Raw genomic sequence first — 20,198 nt, 5'->3', positions numbered from 1 at the left:
CTTGGGCAGAAACAGTATATTTAGCCCCAAGGATAAGATCAGGAATGCTTTAGGGAAAGCCATTTTTTTAATTTGAGAGGACTGAATCTGATCTCATTCTTGGCCCAGCTGTGATATGACTGCATGCACATGTGTCGCCCAGGGTTATGGGGTACTTGGTCCCGGGCGGTGTATAACTGGGGAATGCCACTTGGTGGCCGTTGCCCGATCTCGTGCCCTGGGTGCTTTTTAAAAGGGGGGAATATTTACTGGGGATTTGAATAATGTTCACACGTGACTCCACTTGCGGTGTTGCAGCTATGAGGATGGAGCCGCCGCTGCACAGTTTTTGCTACTGGGGCTAGTGTTAGTGGCAGCCTGGATGTTAGGCCCTCCGCAAGCAGGGCCAGGCCCCAGAGGATAGGCAATGCAGATGGGTGTTGAAAGAAGGTAGGCCACAACGGGAGTTTCAGTATAACTGGTTCTTTTTACTCAAAACAAGCTGGTACTGGTCACCCGAGGCCGGCTGGTTTCACCTTCAGGTCCCCATTGTCCCAATGCCGGTTTAGTGACCTGGTGGTTTCTTCCCCTGCACCTGTCTTTTGGTTGGTGGGTTCCCTCCTGGTTGTCTTCTTCAGCAGTCCGTGTGATGGTAGCGTGAACCCTGTGGGGTTGGAGTCTCTTGTCCTGTCCCCGGTTCTCCCTTTGCTACTGAGTCCCGAACTTCAAGGTCAGTGAGATCCTTGATGATCCCCTCACTGTGCAGCTTTTATCAGGTCTGCCTGGAGCTTTTGCCTGACCTAGGATTCTGTACCCCGTTGGTGCGTAGTTCTGGGAGTACTCCACCGTACTCCACCGGCAACTAACCGCCGGGGCCCTCAGGTCACTGTTCACTCCTGTCAGTCCATCTGCTCAGTTTCACTGCTAGACTCCAACTGTCTGACTGTCCACTGTCTGCCCCTCCCACCTGGTTGTCTAGTGGACTGGATTGGCTCCACCTCTAGGCAGCCATCCATTGGTCCAACCCTAGCCTGGTACCATTCTATGGGGGATGTTGGGGAAAAGCAGGGATTATTTGGAGTGTTTGTGTGTTACTGGCACTGGTCTTCTGGGTCCCTAGGGGGTAGGCCCTGTATCCTGGTGTGGATGCAGAACCTTGTAGCTCCCTGATGGCTTCAGGGGCGCTACACACAATTATTGGAAGCATTCCCAATGATGCTGACAAACAGAGTTCTCCTTACAAGTTTTCTCATTTTCAGTTGGATCTGGGTAGAGTATCTATCATCTCATGACACTGCTGCATTGAGATATGCTATAGTTTTTCTTATCTATCAGGTCATTACTTCTTCTCCTTTAACGCTACGTTCCAATGATCAGTATACATTGAGCTTTAGACTCTGCACCATCTCTGCACCTAAAGCCCGCTTTACACGCTACTATATATCTTACGATGTGTCGGTGGGGTCACATCGTAAGTGACGCACATCTGTCATCGTAAGTTACATTGTAGCATGTAACAGCTACGTGCGATTGTGATTGAACGGTAAAACGTTCATCGCATACACGTCGTTCATTTCCTAAAAATTGAATGTCAGGTTGTTCATCGTACCCGGGGTAGCACACATCGCAGTGTGTGACAGCCCGTGAACGATGAACAGATCTTACCTGCGTCCTGTGGCTCCCGGTGGCAATGCGAAAGGAAGGAGGTGGGCGGGATGTTTACATCCCGCTCATCTCCGCCCCTCAGCTTCTATTGGCCGGCTGCAGTGTGACGTCGATGTGACGCCGAACGTCCCTCCCACTCCAGAAAGTGGATGTTCGCCGCCCACAGCGAGGTCGTATGGACGGGTAAGTACGTGTGATGGGGGGTTATTAGTTTGTGCGACACATTCAATAAATTAACCGTGACGCACATACGATGGGGGCGGGTACAATCGCATACGATATTGTATGCTTATTTGCAAGGTGTAAAGCAGGCTTTAGTTTACTTGCGTTTTTTATTGTGTTTTTGATCTTATATTTGATGTTGCGTTTTTGTCTCTGTTTGGTGTGTCATCTTTTAAATAAAGGTGTTTTATTTTTGAAACTTCCTGGTATTGACATTGGTATGTGTGGATTACATGCATTTTTGATGCATTTGTGCCTCATAAACCCACCAAAACCATGTGTGTTCTAATTGTGGAATTTCTAATTCAAGTTCATGGGGAAAAATTGCACAGAGAACTCACCTGCAAGAGAAATTGCTTATTGGAAAAAGCACCGCAGGTGAGTTAATGCAACGTGAAAAAGAAGCACAGTGGACCTGAGATTTCTATTAAGCCCATCCATACTTTGGACACATTATATGAAGAGCGCAATCACTGGAGAAGGACATTATGGTCAGAAAAATAGAAGGAACAAGGCGAAGAGGAAGACCAGCAACCCGATGACTTGTAACTATCAAGAAAACAATGGAGAAAACTCCCAATGAGTAATACAAAAAGTTTGCCACAATCTTAACCCCATATTTAACCACCCTCATCAATGAACTATAACTAGGCTTAAAATTACCTGAGGAGATGCAAGAAGCCACTATATCAGTTTTGCGTAAAGAAAAGGAAGACAGAGACCTGATTGGAAACTATACACCCATTTCGCTCCAAAATTCTGACCTGAAAATATTGGCAAAAACCCTAGCCACTAGACTACAAAAAATAGTACCGAACCTTATACACAAAGATCAAGTGGGGTTCATTGCGAACAGAGGAGTAGAAAACGCTACCAGACGAATCCTAAACCTACTCACTCACTCAGGGGAAACTACGACTCCCACAGTCTTTATCACAATTGCTGCTGAGAAGGCATTTGACCAGGTTCAGTGGAACTGCTTACTACAAACTTCAAAAAAATTTGGCTTCAATGGGAGGGTATTAGACCTTATAAAATCATTCTACTCAAACCCGTCTGCGAGAATTTTAACAAATGGTCTCCTCTCAGGTAAAATCAACCTCTCGAATGAAACAAGGCAGGGGTGTCTTCTTTCACCGTCGTTGTTCGATCTTTTCATTGAGCCCTTGGCGAAGAAGATCAGGATAGACAGCCCGATTAGGGGCGTCCCTGCTAATAACAGACAATTCAAAGTGTCACTTTTCGCAGCTGACATCCTACTCTCTATAACGGATCCACTGAACTCGGTCAAACAGACCTTGGATATTTTTAAAGAATTCTCAAGGGTCTCATTATATAGTGTCAATATGGATAAAACCCAGGCTTTGCACCTCAATCTGGATCAGGATCTATTAAAAGTCCTACAATCGTAAATCAAATTTCAGTGGAATGTGGACAGCATGTCTTATTTAGGAATCAAACTAACAAAAAACACAAAGGACTGCGCTAACCAGAATATTACTGACATTTATAATATCATCCAAAAAGATCTACATCTATTCAAAGTAGAGCTTTCCTGGTTAGGAAAAATAAACCCATACAAAATGCTGGAACTTCCCAAGCTGCTTTTATATATTCAGAACTATCCCATTACCAATCAAGAAGAAGCTTCTACAAAAATTCCAAACTCAACTAACAACTTTTGTATGGGGTAAAACTAAACCTCGAGTAGCACAATCTACCCTAAACAAAAACAGAATCAATGGGGGGTTGGGGATGCCAAACATAATGGCCTACTATCAAGCAACGACTATTAAAAGCAGACAGAAGTTTTGGAACAGAGATGATAAACCTGCATGGGTGGGACTTGAAGATTCTTATTGTACAAATATAGATGTTGGAGACCTGATGGTGGCCTACCTATGCGACTCTAAAAAGCGACTACCTAAGGAAGTCATCACCAGGAACTCAATAATAACATGGAGGAAATTCGGAGCCCAATCTAGAAAAATACACGGGACCGAATCAATAGGTTGGATGAAGATCGAAATGCTTTCCGCATTCTCATCAAGATTAAAGCTCAACCACTGGAAATCCAAGGGAATATGCTTAATCTCAGACATACTTGATAACGATAAGCTGAAACCCTACCAAGATTTGGCAAAAGAATTCAAAATAATAAAGTCAAATAAGAAAACTTGGAAGATAATAGAAAAAATATTCATGAAACCTAGCACCACCCTCCACCTTCCAAGTAACCTCACAGCTCTCTTAAAGAATCCAAATAATCAAAACACTTGGAAAACGAAATATATCTACCAAATTTATAACGAAGACACAAATCTCCTTAACTTAAAACACTTGGAAAAGTGGAAAATCGAGTTAAAAATCCCAGAAAATCAATTTGAAGAAAGATTTCAAAAGTCATTAACCCCTTCACCCCCGGCCACTAAAACACCCTAATGACCGGGCCATTTTTTGCAATTCTGACCAGTGTCACTTTGACAGGTTATAACTCTGGAACGCTTCAACGGATCCTGGCGATTCTGAGATTGTGTTTTCGTGACATATTGTACTTCATGTCAGTGGTAAATTTAGGCCGATATTTTTTGCGTTTATTTGTGAAAATTTAGGAAATTGTGCGAAAATTTTGAAAATTTCGCAATTTTCAAACTTTGAAAATTTATGCCCATAAAACTGAGAGATATGTCACACAAAATAGTTACGAAATAACATTTCCCACATGTCTACTTTACACCAGCGCAATTTTCGAAAGAAATGTTTTTTTCGTTAGGAAGTTAGAAGGGGTCAAAGGTCATCAGCAATTTCTAATTTTTCCAACAAAATTTACAAAATAATTTTTTTAGGGACCACATCACATTTGAAGTGACTTTGAGAGGCCGAGGTGACAGAAAATACCCAAAAGTGACCCCATTCTAAAAACTGCACCCCTCACACTGCTCAAAACCACATCCAAGAAGTTTATTAACCCTTTAGGTGCTTCACAGGAACCAAAGCAATGTGGAAGGAAAAAATGAAAATTTTACTTTTTAACACAAAAATGTTACTTTAGCCAAAAAATTTTCATTTTTACAAGGGAGAAAAGAGAAAGTGCACCCTACAATTTATTGTGCATTTTCTCCTGAGTACGCTGATACCCAATATGGGGTAAAAATCAATTGTTTGGGTGCACGGCAGAGGTCGAAAGGCAAGGAGCGCCATTTGAATTTTTGAACGCAAAATTAGCTGCACTCATTAGCGGACGCCATGTCGGGTTTGAAGACCCCCTGAGGTACCTAAACAATGGAGCTCCCCCACAAATGACCCCATTTTGGAAACTAGAGCCCTCAAATAATTTTTCTAGATGTTTGGTGAGCACTTTGAACACCTGGGGGCTTCATAGAAGTTTATAACGTTGAGCCGTGAAAAGAAAACATTTTTTTTTACCACAAAACTGTTGCTTCAACTAGGTAGCTTTTTTTTTCACAAGGGTATCGGGAAAAAAATGCAACATAAAATGTATTGTCCATTTTCTCCTGAGTACGCAGATACCTCATATGTGGTGGAAATCAAATGTTTGGGCACACGGCAGAGCTCGAAAGGGAAGGAGCACCATTTGAATTTTTGAACGCAAAATTAGCTGCACTCATTAGCGGACGCCATGTCAGGTTTGAAGACCCCCTGAGGTGCCTAAACAATGGAGCTCCCCCACAAGTGACCCCATTTTGGAAACTAGAGCCCTCAAATAATTTTTCTAGATGTTTGGTGAGCACTTTGAACACCTGGGGCTTCACAAAAGTTTATAAAGTTGAGCTGTGAAAATATTTTTTTTTTTTTTTACCTCAAAACTGTTGCTTCAACTAATTAGCTTTTTTTTCCACAAGGGTATCAGGAAAAAATACACCATGAAATTTATAGTGCATTTTTTCCTGAGTACGACGATACCTCATATGTGGTGGAAAGTAATTGTTTGGGCGCATGGCGGGGCTCAGAAGAGAAGGAGCACCATTTGACAGCAAAATTTGTTTGAATCATTAGCGGATACCATGTCACGTTTGGAGACCCCTGAGGTGCCTAAACAGTGGAGCTCCCCCACAAGTGACCCTATTTTGGAAACTAGACCCCTCAAGGAGTTTATCTAGATGTTTGGTGAGCCCCAAGGGGCTCCACAGAAGTCGATAATGTTGAGCCATGAATAAAATTTTCTTTTGTTTTACCACAGAACTGTTACTTGAACCAGGTAGCTTTTTTTTCACAAGGGTATCAGGAAAAAATGCACCATAAAACGTATTGTGCAATTTCTTCTGAGTACGCAGATACCTGATATGTGGTGGAAAGTAATTGTTGGGCGCATGGCGTGGCTCAGAAGAGAAGGGCACCATTTGACAGCAAAATTGGTTGGAATCATTAGCGGACGCCATGTCACGTTTTTAGACCCCCCCTATGGTGCCCAAACAGTGGAGCTCCCCCACAAATTACCCCATTTTGGAACTAGACCCCTCAAGGAATTTATCTAGATGTTTAGTGAGCCCCTTGTACCCCCAGGGGCTCCACTGAAAGTTGATAACGTTGAACCGTGAAAATTATTTATTTTTTTTTAAATTTTTGCAGCAACAAGGTAGCTTTTTTTCTTTCTTTTTACAACGGTATCAGGAAAAAATGCACCATAAAACGTATTGTGCAATTTTTCCCGAGTACGCAGATACCTCATATGTGGTGGAAATCAATTGTTTGGGCGCATGGCGGGGCTCAGAAGACAAGGAACGCCATTTGACTTTTCAAACGCACAGACGCAGTGCACTGATCGGCCGCTGCAGGAGGCACGGTCGGATGAGATACAAAAAGCGCTGGGGATACGGAAAAAAAAAAAAGTCACGCCAAAAATTGAGCAGGGATGCTGATCCGCGCTCAGTGGGACGCACGGACAGATGCGATACTTTTTTTTCCGTATCCCCGACGCTTTTTGTATCGCATCAGTCCGTGCGTCCCACCGAGCGCTGATCAGGGATGCACATAACGGATCGGCATCCCTGCTCAATTTTTGGCGTGACAAAAAGCATCGGGGATACGGAAAAAAAGTCACGCCAAAAATTGAGCAGGGATGCCGATCCGTTATGTGCATCCCTGATCAGCGCTCGGCGGGACGCACGAACTGATGCGATACAAAAGCGTCGGGGATACGGAAAAAAAAGTATCGCATCAGTCCGTGCGTCCCGCCGAGCGCTGATCAAGGATGCACATAACGGATCGGCATCCCTGCTCAATTTTTGGCGTGACTTTTTTTTCCGTATCCCCGATGCTTTTTGTCACGCCAAAAATTCAGCAGGGATGCCGATCCGTTATGTGCATCCCTGATCAGCACTCGGCGGGACGCACGGACTGATGCAATACAAAAAGCGTCGGGGTTACGGGAAAAAAAAAGTCCCGCCGAAAACTGACCACAGATGCAGATACGTTATCTGCATCCCTGATCAGCGCTCGGCGGGACACACGAGGTGTAAAAATGGACAGGGGATAGAGGAAAAAAAAGAAAGAAAAAAAAAAAGTTATACTCACAATACCCAGAGGATTAGCAGGAGGAACAGCTTTACATCAGCAGCAGGCAGGAAGTTGGACAGCTCAGCAGAAGACCCAGGAAGAAGGACCCAACGATGGAGGCAGATGTGATCGGCCGGTGAAGACAGGTAAGAGGACGTCGGGGGGACAGCAGATGGGGGGGGGACAGCAGAGGGGGAGGGGGAGAGCAGAGGGGGAGAGCAGAGGGGGAGGGGGAGAGCAGAGGGGGAGGGGGAGAGCAGAGGGGGAGGGAGATACCGGAGGAGCTGCAGAATAGAGATCACGGGGGAGGCCGGCAGATTGGGATGTCGGGGGGCAGATCGGGATGTCGGGGGGCAGATCGGGATGTCGGGGGGCAGATCGGGATGTCGGGGGGGGCAGATCGCAGGGGGGCACGGGCAGGGGCCATTACGGGAGCACGCAGGAGCAATCACAAGAGTGCGCAGGGGCTGCAAGGAGAGCAGAGGAGGAGAGAGATACTGGAGGAGCTGCAGAATAGAAATGGCGGGGGGCAGATCGGGATGTCGGGGGGGCACATCGGGATGTCGGGGGGCAGATCGGGATGTCGGGGGGGCAGATCGGGATGTCAGGGGCAGATCGCAGGGGGGCACGGGCAGGGGCCATTACGGGAGCGCGCAGGAGCAATCACAAGAGCGCGCAGGGGCTGCAAGGAGAGCAGAGGAGGAGGGAGATACCGGAGGAGCTGCAGAATAGAGATGGCGGGGGGCAGATCGGGATGTCGGGGGGCAGATCGGGATGTTGGGGGGGCAGATTGCAGGTGGGCACGAGCAGGGGCCATTACGGAAGCGCGCAGGAGCAATCACAAGAGCGCGCAGGGGCTGCAAGGTGAGCACAATACTCACCGCTCCTGCTCCTGCTCCGTGACGTGACAGCAGCGGCAGCAGCAGCGGTGGCGTGGTACCACTAGTACCAGCCAGTGCTGCACGCTGCAGACATGTTGGGGGAGGGTCCCCAGACCAGCACAGGCCTGAGGAGGGCGGCCACCGGCAGATCAGACCGCCCCACTGATTGGAGCGATTGCGCGTCATAGCACGATCGCTCCAATCAGTGCTGCAGGGGCTGGGGGCGGCATGTTTGAGATCCACCTATGATCTGCTGTACCTGCTACAGCACATCATAGCCGGATCTCATAGTATCGCACTAATTCCGGCATTATTTTTACCGAAATCAGTTCGAAAGATGTGGTTGGCGGTTCAGATTTGAACAGCCAATCACATCGATCATCGATGGGGGGTGGCGATGCCACCCCCCCTGGGGTGAAGCAAAGGTCCCCTGCTGTAAGAAACAGCAGGGGACATCATTCGAAAGCCATTGCTATGGCCACGGCAATCAAATGAACTTTAGGCCGTAAAATTACGTCCCTGGTCGTTAAGTCACGTTAAAATAGGACGTAATTTTACTGCCCGCGGTCGTGAAGGGGTTAACCACAGTCTACAAAAATATACCTTGCGTTGCTCTTATAGAAACCAATTATAAGATAATAACCCACTGGTATTACACACCCCATAAATTGCATTTAATTAACCCAGATACCTCAAACAAATGCTGGAGAAACTGTGGAAATTCAGGAAACATAACTCACATATTTTGGTCGTGTCCAAAAATTAAGAAATTCTGGAGAGACATTCAATCACTTATAAGGTCCATTACACAGCTCGATGTAACTCTAACTCCAGAATTAGTTCTTCTTCTCTTAAACATTGAAGCAATTTTAGGCCCATAGTAATACACATTCTACTAGTGTCCACTAATCTCATTGCATCCAAATGGAAAAGTGAGAAAGCTCCTAATATTCAAGAAGCTAAGGAGAAACTAAGGCTATGTGCGCACGTTGCGTAACTACATGCAGTTACGCTGCGCTTTGTAGCGCAGCGTAACTGCATGCGTCCTGCGTCCCCTGCACAGTCTATGGAGATTGTGCAGGGGCCATGCGCACGTGGCGTCTTAGAGCGCAGCACTTCGGCTGCTGCCCGAAGCGCTGCGTTCAAGAAGTGACATGTCACTTCTTCCGTGCGCTTTGCCGGCAGCCCCTGCTCTGTCTATGGCAGGAGCTGCAGGCAGAGCGCATGGAATCGGCTTTTTTTTCTCTACGTACATTTTCTGCAGCGATTTGAAGCGCGTGTGTGCTCTTCAGATCGCTGCAGAAATTTCTGCAGGGCTAGTACGCAACGTGCGCACATAGCTTTACTCTACATAAAACTTTAGAGTACTATTATGCCAAAAAAAATAATACTCAAACCAAGTACCTCACCAAATGGGACCCATGGCTAGAGCCCAATCACCGACAAGCTATACAGCCCAACTGACGTTAAGGAAACACTAACTATATCCGAGAAATACAAGCTCACTAATAATTCCAGGCTTGAAGCACTAGTCTTTGATATCTCCCTGATCTAAAACTCACTAGAATTATATGTTTTGATCTCGCAAATTTGCTGGACTGTCTATGGAATCCATGTCAGGAAGTTGTTAATTTTATTTGTTGTTTAGTTATGTTTTGCAAAAAGTTAATTCATAAGCAATTAATTTGACCAACAAAATATACTGCTTGATGTATCAACACTAACAAACTGGGGGGTCAAAATATGTGATTTTCTTAACCTTGTTATTACTATCTATATGTCCTTACATTTTCTAACGCATGATTTCAAGATTTGTTAACTATAAAACCTAATAAAAATCATTTGAACAAGAAAACGATGGAGAAAACCCTAGTGGACCTATCTAGGCTTGCACAAGATCGATCTTCCTACAAAGCATTCATCCATAAAGCCGCCATGGCTCGAGATTGAGCTGAAGGCCGTTAAAAGAGAGAATCCATACAAATGCTATCTGTACACTGTGTAATTCCTATTGTAGAATTCAGTACACTCTATTAACACCTTGGACAAACAAGCCGTGAGCAGGACTTTGAGGGATCAAAGCACAACGTCACGATCACTAAATAAAACTTGTTTGCCACATACAGTCCCAGTACTAGAATTCATGGTGCTGGTTACTCAGGCAGATAAGCTCACAATGTTTAGCCTGGTTGCATAGGGACAGTGCAGTCAGCAGTAACAAATACTAATATTTCTCCCTTAAATGAGAGGTAGACAAAAGAACAAAGTGTCACAGAACAAGTAGTGTGCAATTAATCTGCAGTGCTATGTCTCCAGATAGCACCCGTATAACACTTCATTAGAGAACAGACAGAAGAAAACTTTAAATATATAAGAATATAGTAATAGTTCAATATTCAGTATAAATAAGTACATAAGCCCGATTTATCATAGCTTTCACACCAGTGTTCTGGTGTAAAAGCTTAAAAAAACCCCGCAAAATTTAGCCACAGCACAGAGTTTGCGCGTAAATATTTAAATATTACGACTTTTGTATTATCATCCGAGTTTCTCTCAGCTCTGACAAAATGTGTGGTAGGGCAAAAGAGGGTTTATGGTGGGGGAGTGAGATTTCTGATATAGCACCTCTTCATGAAGCATGGCCCCAATGGTGAAAACGCCAGTCTTGATGAATCAGGCACATAATGTTTATCGTAGTCATCAAAATACTAGGAAAACATTACTATTTACTGATAGGAATCAGCAAGGAAAAAAATCTAACCCCGATATTTTTTATATAAGAACTTTAACCCCTTTATGACTTAGGACATACCTATACGTCCTTGGTTGCCTTCCTCTTTTTAACACTGGCTCATGCGGCGAGCCTGCATTGTTCCCCACATACAGTGTTAGACTGGCTATCGGAGGACCCACCAGTAATACCAGGCCTGGCTGTGGTTACCTGCATTGAACTCCGGAGCTCTCACCTGAGCTCCGGAGTCCAACCAGGCCTGTCCACAGCTGTGACATGAACTGAACCGCAATCGCCGGGGAATCATTCGGCGCTCGCGGTTCAGTCCTGAAAACCCTGAGTTCAGTCCAGGCTGCACTCCGGAGCTCAGGTGAGAGTTCCGGAGTTCAATGCAGGTAACCGCAGCCAGACTTGGTATTGCTGGCGGTTCCTCCGGTAGCCAGTCTGACACTGCCCACATATATATGCTGATCTGATCAGCAGACGTGCAGCTAACCGATGCGGGTGGATCACTGATCCATCTGCGCCTATTAACCCCTTAGATCACGCTGTGAAATTCTGACAGCGTGATCTAACACGCTCCGGCAGGGATCGCACTGTTCCCCGCTGCCATCGGTGACCCCGTGACTCGATCATGGAGCCCCAATGGGTTGTCATGACTACACTTGGTCAGCTAATAACCCTCAGTTGCTTTCATGACTTGCTTCCTGTGAATGTCAGCAGAGCGCTGGTATTCACAGGAGAACAGTTTTTCTGCTGTTCAGAAGGATACTGAAGCATTTCTCTGAACAGCAGAAGTGATCGTACAGGTATAAAGTCCCTTAAGGGGACTAGTAGAAGCAATAAAAAATGTAAAAAATAGTTTTTAAAAATATGAAAAAATAAAAAAACCTAAGGGTGCGACCGCACTTTGCGTTCTATTGTGCAGCGTGTAAGTCACTGCGCGTGCGTCTCAGAACGCAGCCGAAAAAGCTGCGTTCTGAGACGCATTCGGCAGAATGCAATGTGCGGACATTCCTGGTGAGAATTCATGCATTCTGGATGCTTTCTCTGCCATAGACAGAGTGGGAAAAGCATCCAGAATGCACATTTTTCACAGAACGCACCCACTTGGCTCTGCAGCATCCCCATAGACTTGCAGCAGAGCCGAGTGGGACCGCACTGTCACTGTCATGGCTGGCTGCGGACAGTGCCGCGCGATCAGAATGAACTCGGATGAACTTCACCTGACTTCATTGTGATCGCGCGGCTCTGTGCGTGTGCCACGGCTTGATTTGCGGTCACACGTGAAGTATTCACCTGTGATCGCAAATTCCCTGAGTGACTGCAGTGAGCCGCGCGATCAGCTGTGCTTTCACTCAGGTTACTCGCGGCCACAGCTGCAGTCCTCCACCGGAGAGTGGTGGCTGCGAGTAACCTCAGTGACAGCGCTGCTGATCGCGCGACTCACTTCAGTTGCTGCATAGAGCTCACAGGAGCGGCGGTGTTCTACTGCCGCTCCTGTCAGCTTCCGATGTAACAGAGCTGGAAGCATCGGGGGACCTTGCGTGGATTACATCGGACCTGGAGGTGTTTCTGAGGGGTTAATAAAGTCGTGAAAGAGGGTGTTTTTTTGTCTTTCATTACAAATAAAAGATTTCTTGGATGTGTGTGTTTATTTACTTTAACTTACAGGTTCATCATGGAAGGTATCTCGGGGAGACGCCTGCCATGATTAACCTAGGACTTAGTGGCAGCTATGGGCTGCTGCCATTAACTCCTTATTACCCCGTTTGCCATCGCATCAGGGCAATTCGGGATGAGCCGGTAAAGTCCCGAGACTGTCGCATCTAATGCATGCGGCAATTCCGGGCAGCTGCTGGCTGATATTGTTAGGCCGGGGAGCTCCCCATAACATGGAGCTTCCCATCCTGAGAATACCAGCCTTCAGCCGTGTGGCTTTACCCTGGCTGGTATCCAAATGCGGGGTAACCGCACGTAAGTTTTTTTCATTTATTTATTTTTTTTTTTTACTGCTCGATATAGACACGCCCACCGGTGGCTGTGATTGGTTGCAGTGAGACAGCTGTCACTCAGCGTGGGGGTGTGTCTGACTGCAACCAATCATAGCGCCGGTGGGCGGGGGAAAGCAGGGAATACTTGATGGATTAATGAGCGGCCGTCATTTTCAAAAGAGAAGAAGCCGCCACAGTGAGAACGCCGTGCAGCGCCGCGTCGGTGATCATGGATTGGTGATTATGAGAGATGGGGTGGGAGGGAGAGACAGACATGGACAGAGAGAGAGATAGAGACATAGAGAGAGAGAGAGACCGACTAACAGAGAGAAAGACGAAAGAAGTGCCTTTGTTATGTTAAGAAAAAGCATGTGGCTTGCTATAATAATGCAATGCAAGCGCACTGCTTAACATTTTGGCAGCGATTTTCTACAACTCATTCATTTCAATGGGTCTAGAACGCAGCCAAAATGGCAAAAACAATTGACATGCTGCTTCTTTGATCGCATGGTTTTTGCCACAAAATATGCAAATTAAACGCAGCGTTTAGAAACGCAAAGTGTGGTCTGAAAATAACCATTTTCCATTGACTTTGCTGGAAAATCAAAACGCATGCCTTTTGGCATGAAAAAGGTGCTTCTCAAAACGGACCTAAAAAGCACCTGAAATGCAGGTGGAAACTCAAAGTGCGGTCGCACCCTAAAAGTTCAAATCACTCCCTTTTGCCCCCACTGAAAATAAAACAATAATAATAAAAAATTCACATATTTGGTATCTCCACATTCAGAAATTCCCAATTAAAATATAAAAATCAGTTAATCTGATCGGTAAAGGGCGTAGCAAGAAAAAAAATCAAAACGCCAGATTTACGTTTTTTTGGTCACCGCAACATTGCAGTAAAATGCAATGGTGAAAAAAGTAGAAAATGATCCAGCTTCCATGCTTTTTTTTTCTAATAAAATCCAACTTTAATGGTATTTTCTTTCAAAATCATGAAACATGTTGCAGGATGTCTAAGAGTGTTACGCTCGAAACACATCTGGTGTGAGTTCTGCAATTCCTATGAACCTGCTATATTACTCACAAATCATGCAACATGTTTCATGATTTTGAAAGAAAATACCATTAAAATTGGATTTTATTAGAAAAAAAAAAGCATCTAAGCTGGATAATTTTCTTCTTTTTTCACCTGTGTCTGGCGCTGAAGCAGCAGCGGGATTCTTTGCTTTCAACTACAGACGAACTTGAGCGGTCTCCGGGGTGAGCTGGAGTTTTCATCTATTTATCCAATAAAATGCAATAACAGGTGATCAAGACATCATATCTACCCAAAAAATGGTATAATTAAGAACATAACCTCAACATGTAAAAAATAAGGCATCACACAGCCCCAGAATCCAAAAAATGAGAACGCTATGGGTCTCGTAAAATGGCGACAAAAGTGCAATTCCTTTTTTTTTTTTTTTTTACAAACTTCTGAATTTTTTTTTCACCATTTAGATAAAAGTAATATTATACATGTTTGGTATCTAGGAACTCGTACTGACCTAGAGATTCATACTGCCAGGTCAGTTTTACCATGTAGTGAACATGGTAAATAAAAACCCTAAAAAACAACCATGTTGGAATTTTTCCCCGATTTCCAGTACAACATGGAGTAGAGTGAATGGTTTCACTCAAAACTACAACTCGTCCCTCAAAAACAAGCCCTCATATGGCTATATTGACTGCCAAATAAAAAAAAAGTTATGGCTCTTGAAAGAAGTGGAGGATAAAACGGAAAATCGCCCAATGGTAAAGGGGTTGACTAAAAGTAACAAAAAACCCTAGTGTGTAATACCGTATTCTCAAAATTACTTTAGTCCCATTGATTTCCCAAAATGACAACTGGCTGATTTACCATTCTAAAGTCTTGTGACAACCACTGAGGAGCTCTCAAAGCAGTCAATACTTGCAGGAACATTGCAAGTGAAGAGGTAAAGCAGCAAAATATTAATATAAAGGTTTTTTACGCTGAGTATGGAAGTTACATTTCCACCAAACTTGTATTTTTCATTCTTATTGTTTTTCATTTAGGGAAAGTAATCAAGATAACAGACTGCCATTCCTTAAAGGATTCTTGTCTGGTCAGTATAGGACGTCATCACCCAGAGACAATATCTCTATATCGCTGTCATGATGACTCACAAAATATCACAGACTTTGGCTTTAGACAGCTTTTTCAGCACTGCAAAGAATCTCTCCAGGTAAATTGGGACATTGCAATGATATCATTTTCATACTGTCATTAATTCAATGTAATGAGGTTAATATAGACAGGAAAAAAGTGTAGATAAAATGTGGAATAGGAGCCAAGCATGCCAGAAAGCTAAAAGAAGCAAAACCGCTCACCTGGTCCGGTTGTGTGACCCACAACTAGTGTATATTGCATGTACAGCTGCCGCACGAACCATGAGCCACAAGGTCTTAGGTACAAAATCTAGGGGAAGACTGGAATAAAAATGTGGCTAATCCAGCGCTGCTGTCAGTGAAGGAGTCCAATGTACTTTTGGTGGCCTTTCCTGAAGAAGTTAAGTTTACTTTCAAACACATTGAATAAGCCACGTTTTATTTTCAATTCTGCTATAACATTGGACTCCTTCACTGACAGCAGCGCAGATTTAACCACGTATTTAATCCTGAATTTTGTAATAAGGTTAGGAAGAAACAAGTTTTTATCAAGTTCCTGCAAAAATGTTCTTCAAAATGAAAAAGAAGATTTAATTTAGAAGAATTTTTTTGAAGAACATTTTTGCATAGCAAGAAAAAAAATCAAAACGCCAGATTTACTTTTTGTTGGTCACCGCAACATTGCAATAAAATGGTGAACAAAGAAGAAAATGATCCAGCTTCCATGCTTTTTTTTTTCTAATAAAATCCAACTTTAATGGTATTTTCTTTCAAAATCATGAAACATGTTGCAGGATGTCTAAGAACGTTACGCTCGAAACACATCTGGTGTGAGTTCTTTTTTCTTCCTAACCTCATTCCAATCATCCAGGATTATTTAATTGCTCCGCATGCATCTTATCACAACTAGTGATGGTCAAACTCAAACTGTAAAGTACGGGGTCCGTACCGCACAATCACACACCACTTTACACGCAACGACATCGCTAACGAGATGTTGTTGGGGTCACAGAATTCGTGACGCACAACTGGCCATGTTAGCGACGTCGTTGCGTGGAAATGCAGGAATGACTGTTAACGATCAAAAATACTCACCATATCGTTGATCATTGACACTTCGTTCTAATCTCAAATATCGTTGCTGCTGCAGGTACGATGTTGTTCATCGTTCCTGCATCAGCACACATCGCTATGTGTTACACCGCAGGAACAAGGAACATCACCGTCCCTGCAGCCGCCGGAAATGAGGAAGGAAGGAGGTGGGCGGGATGTTACGGCCGCTCATCTCCGCCCCTCCGCTTCAATTGGGTGGCCGCCTAGTGACGCCGCTGTGACGCCGCACGAACCGCCCCCTTAGAAAGGAGGCGGTTCGCCGGCAACAGCGACGTCGCTAGGCAGGTAAGTACGTGTGACGGCTGTTAGCGATGTTGTGCGCCACGGGCAGCAATTTGCCTTTGACGTACAACTGAAGGGGGCGGATGCTTTTGTGGTGCCCTTGATCTTCTCAGGCACCACTGAGTACTGCACCCATGCTGGGTGAGTGCAAACAGGTAATCCTAAAGGCTGAATAGGGTGTGTACGCACAGACACATAGTGACCAGGTCTCACACACACACACACACACACACACCTTAGAGGGGACCCCTGGGCAGACCCAGGAGGGGGCATGGCCTCCACATCTCAGCTAGTGGTGAGGGGAGGGACTGGAAGCTAGAGTGTTGCAGTGGCAGTCGGAGAGAAAGGAGTAGGAGAGAGGAGTTGAGCCGAGTCTGAAGCGGAGAGCTGGCACGCAGACACGCTAGTCAGACCCTGCAAGTGTAGTGGCTGTTGGCGGGAGAGAACGGTCACCAGAAGTTAGACAGAAAGACGCTGAGGAAGCCAGTTGGTCAAGAGGACACTGACGGAATCAGCTGGTCGTGTACGGAGACTTCTGGAGGGCTAGTCACACACGGGGAACAGGTCCCTAAAGTCAGACATCCATTTAGTGGTCTGCTAAACCTGCCGATGGGGTGGACAACAAGTCCTACCCCAACCAACACAGAGTCCGAGCATCAGCAGCAATGAGGGGGCCCATAAGGAGGATCGAGCCTGAAGCTATCCACCTTGGTCCACGCTGCCAGCAAACAGGCCAGAAAGGGGAGAAAAGGCAGCTGTGACTTCCCTGAATGAATCCCATGGTACTTTAAGTCAGGGGTTGTCCAAAACAAGAAGTGCTAGGAAGGCGAGCTAACAGTCACCACTACATCAGCCTGATGGATACCTGGTTCCCACCTGGTGTATCTGAGCATCGCTCGGGTTACCTCACAACGCCAACTGAAAGTGAGTAAACAAGTTGAAAGACACCTCGGACTGTGCTTGAGATATTCTGCGACCTGTGGTTCCACACACACACACACACACACACCCGAGCCCCTGGGGCCAGCCTCACTCTTGGGAGGCCATACCACCAGACTGCAGATACCATCAGCTCCCAGATGCTCGTTAAATTGCAGTGGCGGTCACCACCCTGACCGAAAACCGAGAGTGGCGTTACGACTCCTATGCAAGTGAACCTGACATACCTGTTGCCAGAGAAAATCCTAAAGAGAAGTCCCTGCGGCGCCCCTGGAGGTGGAGCGGAGTCCCTGAGGCGACCACTTTGGCATGGGGCGACTCACTTTCACCAGCGACATCGCTAGCGATGCCGTTGTGTGTAAAGTGCCCTTTAGTGTCTATGCATGGACCCCAAACATGGACTTCTCAGGGAAGCCCGTGTTAATATTCAAGTTCGGCCACCCGGATAAAAATAAGAAAATTTAAAAAAAAGTAAAATGGAAGCAAAATGGAAATTAGAGCAGGACAGTTATAATGTACTTACCAAGTCTCCACATGGATGTCACACTGCTTCCGGGCCTGATAATTAACTCTCATTCATATTCACTGCTTCTGATATGCCTGCACCGGGGAACCTGGGGATTACTTGTTACTGGGCCTGCTCTGCTCGAAGGATGTCACGGCTACAGGGCCCGGTTTCGTGATTCCGGCAGTGTCATTTTAAATGGCGGTGGTGGTGAGAATTATATTTACAAGGGAGATGTCGTGACGCCACCTGTGGTATGCGGCCAGATAGGTGCCGCCGCCATTCAGTTCCCTTGAGGTTGGTGGTGATGCAGCTGAGTTGGTATAGCTTTCCAAAGGTAGCGCTGAGCTCCATGGCTGTTGGGAGTAGTAGTCTTTACAAATGATGGAGGGACTTAACGTTGGGGTGCAGGACTGAAGATGCCGGCAATAACTGGACAACACAGGCGCCGTAGTTTCCTTTACCTTTTACTCGGTAGTAGATGATACAGGCCTGGGATACTGGTTGAGCTAGTAACGGAGGTCCGGTCAGCCTGGAAGCAATTGAGGGGATCCACCTAGCCGGGTGGGTCCAAAAGCCTTCCTTCTTGCGCAGTAATGTGTGGGTCCCTGTGGCTTGAAGCTACGCTGTGACCCTCTTCCTCATGTCGGTTCTGGTTCTCACCTGTATTACAGGCAGCGCGAGCCTTTTACTGGTGCCGCTTCTGCGATCACGGCTCCTGGCTTTACTATGCTGCTGTGCCTCGGACGCTCTGTGAGCCAGAAGACCTGCAGTCTCCTTCCCTCCGGCTTTAGTTGTGGGGACTTCAATACCCTTGCAGCCTTTGACTCCGGTGTCTGATCCTCTGCGCTCGGCCCTGAGGAAGCTATAGCGCAGCTCCCTTTTTCATCGACCATCTTCTCTCCACTCTTGACTTGTTCTGCTCTTTCAGTTTCACTTGTGTGTGTGTGTGTGTGTGTACTAACCCCTCCTGCAGGAATGCATAGGGAAGCTCCCCTCAAACCGGGTTCTTGAGCTCCCCCTTCTGGTCTGGAGTTAGGAAGTGTTGAGTGCTTGTGCACCTAGCATAGGGTACCTCCCTCTTGCTTCCAGGTATAACGTCACCCCCTGTGAGGAGGGCAATGTTACCATAGCAACTGGACCACTGGGTTGCGACATTTCCCAAGCCTGTCTTCTGTGACAGAGTCTGTGATTGGTTGCACTCACACTGCCGGCTGTGATTGGTTGTGACGTGTAAAAATAAATAAATAATTGGAAAAAAAAGACATAGGGTCCCCCGTATATTGATACCCAGTGCAGATAAAGCAGACAGCTACAGGCTGCAGCCCCCAGCTGGGTGCGTTAGCTTGTCTGTGTATCAAAACACAGCTACATCCAATCACAGATGCTGTCACAATGGGTGAGCTGGGGAAGCAGTGAAAATGCATGAGAGTTAATGAACAGACTCGGAAGCAGTGTGACAGCGACTCAGGAGACTTGGTATATGTAATTGTCCTGCTCTAATCCCAATATTTGTTCCTTTTGCAGCACCCTAGAACTTACTAACATAATTTTCCAGCACACAAGTTCGGGTCCACATAGATTTATATGGGGTTTGGCGTCTGGGCTAAAGTTACGGTTTAGCGGTTCAAGTCCAGTCCCTAACTGGAATTATTTTTTTTAAGTCCGGCCGGACCTGCCAAACCTGAACTTCTGCTCTTTAACACTCTTTTTAGCTTTTTAACACTCTGTCATATTGAGGGTAAGTAGCCTTTTAGTAAAAAGAGTATAGAAAAAGGAAATCCAAAAAAATATGTTGGCACACCTGTTGGTATAAGTGCAATGTGTAGATACACAGTCACACTGTAGCCATTAGCAAACATAAATATAGATAAAAACAATGAGCAAATACCCTGCAGTAAGTAAATAAATACTGTAAATAGTAATAGTGTATGTAAATAACATAGGGTACTTCAATGACACTATTTTGATCAAAAGAGTGTAAAAGTCATCTCACTGCTACAAGGTGTACCTAATCAAGATGGTCCCTAACTCTGGTGACTCACGTCTCTATGTGTCAGCGGGCCTCAAAGTAGAATGGAACAGAGCAGGACCCAGAACACCGACCTAATGGAAGCTAAATAGACATGACGCACTGCTCAAAAAGAGGGAGCCATGTCCCTATAGGTACAAAGTACTAGGAACTAAAGCAAAACAGAGGA

General features: G+C 45.6%; 1 protein-coding gene across 1 annotated transcript in view; it reads left to right on the top strand.

Moving 5' to 3' along the window:
• LOC142296579 (uncharacterized) overlaps positions 1-20,198 on the top strand; it is a 152,242-nt gene that overhangs the window by 72,543 nt on the left and 59,501 nt on the right. The window contains exon 8 of the mRNA XM_075340358.1: positions 15,066-15,235. Within this exon, the coding sequence (XP_075196473.1) occupies positions 15,066-15,235 (170 nt within the window). The remainder of the gene's footprint in view (positions 1-15,065; positions 15,236-20,198) is intronic.

The sequence above is a fragment of the Anomaloglossus baeobatrachus genome, chromosome 1 (assembly GCF_048569485.1).
Source record: "Anomaloglossus baeobatrachus isolate aAnoBae1 chromosome 1, aAnoBae1.hap1, whole genome shotgun sequence".
Lineage (NCBI taxonomy): Eukaryota > Metazoa > Chordata > Amphibia > Anura > Aromobatidae > Anomaloglossus > Anomaloglossus baeobatrachus.
This window is presented reverse-complemented; position numbering and strand designations above follow the sequence as displayed.